The sequence below is a fragment of the Kryptolebias marmoratus genome, linkage group LG7, assembly GCF_001649575.2.
Source record: "Kryptolebias marmoratus isolate JLee-2015 linkage group LG7, ASM164957v2, whole genome shotgun sequence".
NCBI lineage: Eukaryota > Metazoa > Chordata > Actinopteri > Cyprinodontiformes > Rivulidae > Kryptolebias > Kryptolebias marmoratus.
The window spans coordinates 13,382,350-13,391,452 of NC_051436.1; the positions used below are offsets into that span (position 1 = coordinate 13,382,350).

Here is a 9,103-nt window from a genome sequence, read left to right on the forward strand (position 1 = left end):
ATATTGATCAGCATTGATTTTAATTTAACACTGTTAAAATGTACTGTCAGTCTTTTAATACCTATACATTCAGCACAAACATGAACAAATGTCACCTATAAACTAATCAATAGACCAAATCTGATTAAAATAGAGATTTTAATCTCTAATTACAAAGCTTTAAAGTGCAAAACATGGGTGATGGAATGATAGATTTTTCTCTAAAAATAGGTCAGTTTACTAATGTTCTACCACAACTACATATAATATTTAAGATTTATAAATAGTTTAAGACATTTGCTATAAATTTATAACTCAGGGGCACGTAGGTGACTTGCATTTACCGTACACACACCGCCCCAAACTCGGATAAATTAAAAAAATGACAAATTAAGGACCCTGCTTTGGAATGATAAGACAGCAGACAATCAATTGCTCTGACTCGGATCTAACAGCAGCTCCTGAAGGGACTGTGCTTCTTGGAAGCGTTTCCAATACTGTGAACCTGAACTGAAACCGGGGATAAAACGGACAGTATTTAAGAGTAAATATATCTAAGATGTGATCAGCACCCGGGCAGACAGGCGGGAGGCGGGCGCTCAGCTGTCGTTGCCGAAGACGGTGTTGAGCTGCTGCGTGACGCGGATGAAGGTGGTCCTGCGGCTCAGCTCCTTCAGCTTGCCCGCCCCGACGTAGGTGCAGGTGGAGCGGACCCCTCCCAGGATGTCCCGTATCGTTTCCCCCACCGGGCCTTTGTAGGGAACCTCCACCGTCTTCCCCTCCGATGCTCTGCAGGCAGAAACACGTGAAGCGGGAACTTAAGGTGAAGAATTGCTCAGTGGAGGTCGGGCATGAGTCTCCACAGAGATGCTCAGGCCAATATGAGATCCAACGGTATAACCTTTAGCAAAAATACCACTTTTATGATATTATGGCACTAAACAAAAGCGTAAACACGCGTCACACGATGTGTCGGCTTTTACCTTAAAACAAAAAAAAGCAATTATTACTTTTACTTCCTTTTACTTTTAAAATATCTTGCTTTTTAGTGAATGTCTATATACGTTGGCTAAACAAAACATCTCTTCAGTTACTTTAATTCTAATGCACAAATATAAATAAGGAGACAAAACACTGGGTGTTCCATGTGACCAGAAGGACAAATCAAAACAAACAGAAAAGCTAAAAGGAGCAGAGGCATTGAAGGTGGAGCTGAAGGTGCAGAGATGAAGATGTTAAAAGTGGACAAAATGGACAGGATCAGAGATGAGCATTAGCGGGGGGACAAACACGTTTGAGTGATTTGGAGACAAAGTTAGAGGCTGAGATGGTTTGGACATGTGCAGAGGGGGGGGGAGACAGAGGATATATTGGACGAAGGATGTTGAATATGGAGCTACCCGGCAGGGAGAATAAGAGGAAGACCACAGTGGAGGTTCATGGATGTAGTGAGGGAGGACATGCAGAGGGAGGGTGTGACAGAGGAGGATGCTGGGGACAGGGTGAGACCCCTGAAGCGGACCTGTATTCAGCCACGCCTCCTGCGTGCTTCTTCATCGCTGTGTCGGAGCTCATGCCGTAGAACAGCTTGTACTTCTTGCCATTTTTCTCGATGACCTCCCCGCTGCTCTCCGAGTGGCCGGCCAGCATCCCGCCCACCATCACGAAGTCCGCTCCGGCACCTGAAGGGGGACGCGGTGACAAACCCGGGGTTAAAACAAAAAGAAGAAAAAAAAAAAAGAAACCTCCTCCAGTGATTAGAACTCAAATGGATTTAACTCACCGAAAGCTTTGGAGACGTCCCCCGGACAGGTACACCCCCCGTCCTGTGGGAAGAGAATCGAGACGGGAAGAGAAGACACAAAACATTACGCTCCAAGTCTGCCTAAAGAAGGGTTAAGTGGCTTTCAGCCGAGTAAAACCTCCTAAAAGCCACCCAGCACGGGTCGAGCTTCTACATTGTAGGCTGTGCTGATTTAGACTCACAGAGATAATATGGCCGCCCAGGCCGTGGGCTGCGTCTGCACACTCAATCACAGCGCTCAGCTGAGGGTAACCCACCCCCGTCTTCTTGCGGGTTGTACACACGGAGCCTGAAGGGACGAGACACAGAGTCAGGAGAGAAAGTTGGAGAGCTCTGCAGGCGAGCAGGAAACAGCAGCTGCAAGCCTCGTCTGTTTTTGGCCCGTTCTTCTGTCAGGTCGTTGAGGTTTGTGGACGTTTGTCTCTGCTCGGCTGTTTTAGGTCCCACCGCAGCATCTCAGTCCTGGGTGAGGGCTTTTCTCCAAGTGTGGAGCTGTGCATTATGGGTAAACATCATTACTTTGATCTCATCCGTCCAAAAGACACTGTCCCAGAGGTCCGATGGTTCATTTGGACGCAGTTTTGCAAACATAAGCCAAGTGGCCGGGATCTTTTTTTTTTTTTTTTTAAAGAAAACAGCTTTTCTCCAGGCAATCCTTCCAAACAAGCTACACTTGTTCGGCCATCATTTAATTGTTGTTGTGAACTTTAACCTTTAACCTGCTGAGGTGGATTTTGGTTGGGTTTTTTTTGTTGTTGTTTTTTTTGCAGTTTCTCTCAGTGCACAGTCTGGCCTTGAGGGTGAATTTGTTGTGACATCCACTCCTGGGAAGACTGTCAGCTGTCCTGAACAATTTCCGCTCGTCAATAACCTTCCTCGCTTTAATTTGGTGAGAATGACGAGTTTAGCATGTTCCACACGTTGCTATAAGCGTTGTAATGATTAAAAAAGAAGTCAAGTTAATGTCCTAATACCATCAGACAACAGACAAGATAATCTACTAAACAAGTGGCTCATCACTGTGGAAATATGATGAGCAGAGTGCCTGGGATGAGATCAGATTGTTGAGGCTGTGATCACCTGGTCCGATGCCTACTTTAATGATGTCAGCGCCGGCGAGGATCAACTCTTCCACCATTTCTCCTGTCACCACGTTCCCTGCCTTAGCAACAGAAGAACAAAGCATATATTTATTAAATTTTTTTTGTCATTTCCTTCCCCCTGAGTCCCTTCCCCACTCCTGAACACTTCGATTTAACCTCCTAAGACCCGAACTCTAGCATGGTATGCATTTTTAACTTCTCTTAGTTATTTGGGCTGATTCTGACCTGATGAGTCTAAAAACAAAGATTTATCTTTTTATGTTTTACAATGCAGCCTATGAGAAAAATTATATCCACATATGTGGACGCAGGGTCCTAGGAGGTTAAACGCATTTCCAGAGCCCCGCTTACTGACCATTATGGTGCGGGACGGAAACTTCTGCCGCACATCTCGGACAAAGTGGACGAAGTGCTCGGAGTAGCCGTTCGCCACGTCGACGCAGATGTACTTGAGCTGCGGCACCACCTCCAGGACGGCCGAGAGCTTCTCGAAGTCCCCGTCTCCGGTCCCGGTGCTGACGGCGACGCTCTGGTGGTGGGGGGAACACAGAGGGGAGGGAGTGCACCATTGTCAGGTCCGAAGGGTATAAACCAATAAAGACTAGGAAACTGTGGGTAACAGCGAACACTGTGGGCACCTCCAGGCATTCGGGATGCTTGGTTGCGAACTCCAGCCACTCATCGGTCGTGTAATGCTTGTGGACAGCAGTGAAGAGAGAGAACTGGGGGAAAAGAGAAAAGCAACACATTGATCGTCTCATCTGTGCAGTAACAGCTATCGGTAACATAACCTGGTTAAAGAAAACCAGCAGCTTGTTTACTCGTGCTCAGTGCAACAATGTAGAGAAACCTACGGTGACCGACAGGTGCAGACGTGCAGCAAACGAGCTACAAACACACGTATGATGCACACTCCAGAACACGCAAACATAAAAAACAAAAGCAACAGAGAAACACTGCAAACCAAAAAATAAAAATGCTGCAAATAGTAAAAACAACAGTAAACAGAAGTGCTCCAGACCACTAGGGGGAGTCAAACAAATATTATAGAATAGCAGCACAATTACTGCTGCTATTCTATAATATTGTAAAAGACTGTGTATTAGAAAAGAAGTGAAGGATAACATCTTACAGCTTGACTTTTTTTTCTGAGGGTCTGGTCCGATATGATTTGTTCTTTGTTCGACTGCCCCAGTGGTCTGGAGCACTTCTGTTTACTGTTGTTTTTACTATTTGCAGCATTTTTTTTGGTTTGCAGCTTTTTGTCTGTTGCACTTGTTTTTTTGTGTTTGCGTGTTTTGGAGTTTGCATCATACATGTGTTTGCAGCTCGTTTTTCGCTGTTTGCTGCGCATTCGCACCTGTCGGCCACCGTAGAAACCAGACGGTAGAGTTTGTAGAGTTCATACATGAATATACATACATACATTAATCCAATTCAATCATTTTTATCACTCCAAACTCTTATTAATAATACATGTAAGGAGAACCATAACGTAACACAACGCTGTAAGCTGTTCTACCTGGTGCAGAGCCAGGGCCATCTCAAAGGTTCCCACGGTGTCCATGTTGGCAGCGATGATGGGAATCCCTCTGTAGCTGCCCTTCGAGTTCCTGAAGGTGAAGCTCCTCATCAGGTCCACCTGAGGAAGAGAAGCGCGGCAAGACCTGAGCGTTCCGACCGTGAACTGTTTCCTGCACAACGTTTCTCCCACCGAGGTTGAGAAGTGTCATGGTGCAACTGAAATACAGCTTTTTGAAGTGGCGTGTCCGTGGGAAGGTGGTGTGCAATTAATATCTTAGCTGTTGTTAGACGGCTCTTTGAATGACCTCGGTTCGGAGGAACGGTTGAACTCTGACCGGACTGATGAGCTAACGGCTAAAACGAGCCGAAGCCGAGACCAAAGCCGACTTCAAAAACACAGCTGCCCAAACCTTTACCCCGCTCCCAATTTCACATTACGCAGTCGTTCCAGCAGAATCGTTGTAATGCAGGAAGTGCTACAGCTAGCCGCCGCTATCCGAGTTTGCAAATAAGTAGAGAGTTTATGAGATAGCGTTGACGCGAGCCGCTTTGAAATCTCGGAGGCTGGGGCTGATTTAAGGCGGCAGCAGTCCACTCTGGTCTTGGCTGGGCCGGGACTAGCCTTTGGCTCGTCAACCCAGTCAGAACGAAGCTCTGCTTCTCCCAACTGAGGGCGTTCACACATTGATTATTCAAAAACCTTCCCCCACTTTAAAACCACATAAACAATCTCTTTAACAGTTAAAAAACCTCGAAGGGAAAGAAACAAATTAAATGTCATTACACTTAGCTCTGTTTAAAAAGTAACACTCACACTCCCAGTGACCCTTTGGGTTTTAGAAACTTGTTAGAGTAGGCACGGTGGAATCTAAATAGAGTTGGAAAAATCTATACCAGCAACGTGTTGATCCATGATGGATGCTTCACTCAGCTGCCAGCCTGACTGTTGGTGAGTTTTTTTTGACGAAGAAGCAACCCTTTTGTTACTGCGCGCCGCCAAAGGTGAAGCAGAGGTAATGTTCTCGTCTACCTGTGCGTGCGTGTTTGATTGTCTGACTGTTAGCAAAATATCTCATGAACCACCAGACAGATCTGAATGAAACTCTCAGTTAGTGACCACTGGATGCACGTTCACAGCCGACTAACTTTTGGAGCCAACGCAGTTGAAGGGGACCCTCTCAAACACACACAAAAAAAATGGCTACAGCTCAGCTGATTTTACAGACACCGAGCTAAAACTTGGTGCGGTGGTAGCCGAGAGTCGTCCTCAACGCAGTCTCTTGAGCACGAACTATCACGTGAGATGGTGCGGATCATTTTACGAGGTTATAACTTTGTCCCTTCTCACAATAAGCTGATCTCACCCTAAAACTTGATATGCATTCCTTCAATTTAATTTCAAATTTGAGATAATTCAAGTGTAGAATCATCTCTGAAGATCCCAATGTTTGACTAACTGAAAAAACAACTATTAATCTTTAACTAAGCAGTTTTCTTCATGGCTCTAGTTTGAGGCAGGGACGCAGGTTTGTGTATTTTTGTGTGCTTCCTTCCCATTAATGACATTAATGGCCGTGGAATGGAAACTTCTGCACACGCGGGTCAGCCGGGATTCACGCCGAACGACTCCACAGCTGGATGACCCACCTCACTCCTGGACTTGAGCGTGCTCCGCTTTGGCCGAAGGAGCACGTCCTTGAAGTCCAGCTTGATGTCGTTCTCGATGCGAGGCATTTTGGGGGGGAAAACAGGATGTTTCAAACAGGAAAAAAACCCAACAAATAAATAAAAACTAAAGAGGGAACTGGAGCAGCTGGTCCTTCAGGGAGGCTCTGAAAGAGACAGAGGTCAGGTGTCAAGATGGCTTCTCCTCTCATTCTCTTCACTTTGTACACTGTAATATTCACAGGCTTAAAAGTGATCTAACCCCAGTTTAATCAGGTAAAATGTGAGTTTGACAGGACCCCAAAGAGCAGTAAAAGATTTAACACCAATAAACAAACTAAAATGAGTAAACACACTTACTCTTTTACATTGTACTTAAAATGTAATTACTAAATTGTGGCAATTTATATCTAAAGCTTGGTTTCCGCTTGTCGTTGTGCATCAGCATTGCCCCTTCAGACCTTGTAAAAAATTCAAGGTTACTCTAGTTTACAGAGTAACACCGTGTTCTACTTTATAAGGGCTAAAATAAGTTTAGAAAAACATGTGTTAATTTTCAGGCAGTGAAAGACACGATTAGCAAAAAAATGAAGGCATTTACCTTGAGAAAAGTGTGATGGTACAACGTATGCCGCTCTGCCTCCAACTTCCTTCGCCGCTGTAAGCGCGGGAAGTTTTACGGCGGCGCACACCAACTGACAGCCAGCTTGTAGTTTTTTAGGAACGTCGACCGGGCTACGCGCCGGGAAAAAAAACTACAAAACGCCAGCGTCGCTTTACGTCACGTTGCGCTGATGTCGCAAAGGCTCTTTAGATAACACATTTCGGTCTGGTTTTGTCGAGGACGTACGTGCATTAGTTTAAGACACGCTTAGTTAATTTCAGAGCTTTTTTTTTTTCTTTCTCGGTGTTAAATAAAGTAACTCAAAGCTGAAACAAGTTGAGCGGAACGAACCTACGCGCAGGCGAGGCGGCGGTGGAGTTCAGTGGAAAGACACCGGAAACGTCCATTGAATTTCTGGAAGAACTGCAGTTTCCTCTCCGAATATTTTATTTTTCATCTCGCAAGAGCCCAAGCAATATATTTAGTCAGCATACTATAGTATTACTAGTATTGCCGTAGTGTTTTATTTAAAAATAGTTCAACAGAGATGTTGATTAAAGTGAAGGTAAGTTACATAAAGACATAACGAATTAGTCAGATAATGGACATTTGTTTTTATAGACCCTGTCTTTGTTTATCATTAACCTCAAACTGTCTTTATCACAGACACTCACTGGGAAGGAGATAGAGATTGACATAGAGCCAACAGATAAGGTACATAACTGTGTTTTTTTATTTTTATTTTTAAACATTTGTTTTGTTAACAAATCGTGACTTTCTATGTCTTTGAGCACTGAGTGTCTTGTGTTTTTTACATGGTTATGTTCCATTCAGGTGGAGCGAATTAAAGAAAGAGTGGAGGAGAAAGAGGGAATCCCTCCCCAGCAGCAGAGGTTGATTTACAGCGGAAAACAGATGTAAGATCAAGACACACTTCACCAAACAAAACAATAATGTCAGGGAAGTGTTCTCCACCGGACTCGGCCTTTCGTGTAAAAAGCATCTTTCCTGTAGTATTACATTTCAAAGCGCCTTAAAAGACAAAAACATATCCTCAAAAGTCACATTCATGTTCAGTCAGTTTACACGTACCCAAAGATTATCAATAAAATAACCAATAAAATTAAAGACAGTGAAAAGTTAAGTGTCTACAAGATGTTGGATAAGAGCGGGAACACCATAAGGGCAGAAGTCAAACGTGTTGTGTTTCATAAAGGTAAGATTAAAGTTTTAAAACAGAGGGATTGCTTATTGAACCGGCTGGGAGCTGGTTTCCACAGAAACAGGAGCCTGAAAAACTAAAAGCTCTGCCTGCAGTTCTCAGCCTGGAAGTTTTGGGAACAAATAATAGGTCCGTCCGCCGAGAACAGTGACTTCTTTAAGATGGATTGGAACATTAACGGCCTTATAAAGTTCTCAAAGTTATATCATAGGTTTCACAGTGAGTCAGTGTAAGAAGGCGAACACTGGAGTAGTCTCTCTGATAACGTCCTGTGATCTCTGTCCGGCCCGCTGTGACAGATTTATAATATTTGTCAACTGGATGTTATAAAATGTTACCAGTCGACTGTGTCCCACAGTACAGCGCAAGTTAACAGATGCCAAACTGCACAATTTCTTGCCACAGCAGAGTAACGTACAACATAAACATCTGACAGATTTCAGTCGAGCAACGAATGGAAATGGAGTAGCTGAAGTTAACGCTTTTATGGTTCGATTTATTAGATGTTATTAGATTTGGGCTCTAAAAAGACGTCAGTCGCAGCAGCAGTTTTTTCCATTTTAATTAAACTTTGAAAAGTTCAATAATTCATGCCTTTGATGCAGACAAAGCAGCTTGGGTGATAACCAACATAATTATTGGGTTAATGAATTGTTTAAACACACAGATCATGTGTGATGTGCTCTTCATACGAGCAGCAGGGAATCTGAAGGAAAACCACAGTTTTATGGAAAATAAAGGCTTTTTTAGTGGGGACTCCGAGTGTGAGGACAGCTGTCCCTAAGAAGAGCAGAGTGATGTTTGAATGTGAAGGACTTGTACGTTCTTCCTTGAAAATGCTCTGCGTTCCAACAGAACTTTGCGTTCACTGCCCAATTTCTTCTCGTTTCCATTTTTTAGGAATGATGAGAAAACAGCAGCCGACTATAAGATCCAAGGAGGCTCAGTTCTACACCTGGTCCTGGCTCTGAGAGGAGGAAGAGGAGGACGCCCGCTCTGCTAAGACGTCCGACTCGCTGCTGAAAAACTGATACGATGCCGTCAAAACCACCCCCCCCCTCCCCCGGCGTCGCTTAAAGCAGCGGCGCAGTCACACGGTGATCCTGAAGGCAATGCACGAGGCAGATCCCCGACGAGCCGCTTCTCCTCCTCTTTCCGGCCTTTATTGTGTAAAACTTCCCCGCAAAGCAGCTCCTCTGAGG

The 9,103-nt window shown here is 44.5% G+C and overlaps 2 protein-coding genes across 2 annotated transcripts; one reads left to right on the top strand and one right to left on the bottom strand.

The window, feature by feature from the left end:
* Positions 1-6: 6 nt before the first annotated feature.
* gmpr2 (guanosine monophosphate reductase 2) lies at positions 7-6,777 on the bottom strand. Its single transcript, XM_017433188.3, has 10 exons — positions 6,677-6,777; positions 6,058-6,242; positions 4,409-4,528; positions 3,525-3,608; positions 3,242-3,415; positions 2,864-2,945; positions 1,966-2,072; positions 1,763-1,805; positions 1,502-1,661; positions 7-768 (listed from the first exon to the last, which is right to left on the bottom strand). The coding sequence occupies exons 2-10, from the start codon at positions 6,142-6,144 to the stop codon at positions 579-581; spliced, it is 1,047 nt and encodes a 348-aa protein (XP_017288677.1). The 5' UTR covers positions 6,145-6,242; positions 6,677-6,777; the 3' UTR covers positions 7-578.
* Positions 6,778-6,908: 131 nt separating this feature from the next.
* On the top strand, positions 6,909-9,097 carry nedd8 (NEDD8 ubiquitin like modifier). Its single transcript, XM_017433190.3, has 4 exons — positions 6,909-7,244; positions 7,346-7,393; positions 7,514-7,596; positions 8,802-9,097. The coding sequence occupies exons 1-4, from the start codon at positions 7,227-7,229 to the stop codon at positions 8,902-8,904; spliced, it is 252 nt and encodes an 83-aa protein (XP_017288679.1). The 5' UTR covers positions 6,909-7,226; the 3' UTR covers positions 8,905-9,097.
* Positions 9,098-9,103: the final 6 nt, after the last annotated feature.

Bases quoted from the DNA above. Each gene is read 5' to 3' on its own strand.
- gmpr2 (XM_017433188.3), bottom strand. From the start codon at position 6,144: ATGCCTCGCATCGAGAACGACATCAAGCTGGACTTCAAGGACGTGCTC. The intron at 1,662-1,762 runs GTGAGTTAAATC...GTCCCCCTTCAG, and splicing joins GGACGTCTCCAAAGCTTTCG to GTGCCGGAGCGGACTTCGTG. The intron at 769-1,501 runs GTCCGCTTCAGG...TTCTGCCTGCAG, and splicing joins GGAGGCGTGGCTGAATACAG to AGCATCGGAGGGGAAGACGG.
- nedd8 (XM_017433190.3), top strand. The intron at 7,394-7,513 runs GTACATAACTGT...TGTTCCATTCAG, and splicing joins ACATAGAGCCAACAGATAAG to GTGGAGCGAATTAAAGAAAG. The intron at 7,597-8,801 runs GTAAGATCAAGA...TCCATTTTTTAG, and splicing joins ATTTACAGCGGAAAACAGAT to GAATGATGAGAAAACAGCAG.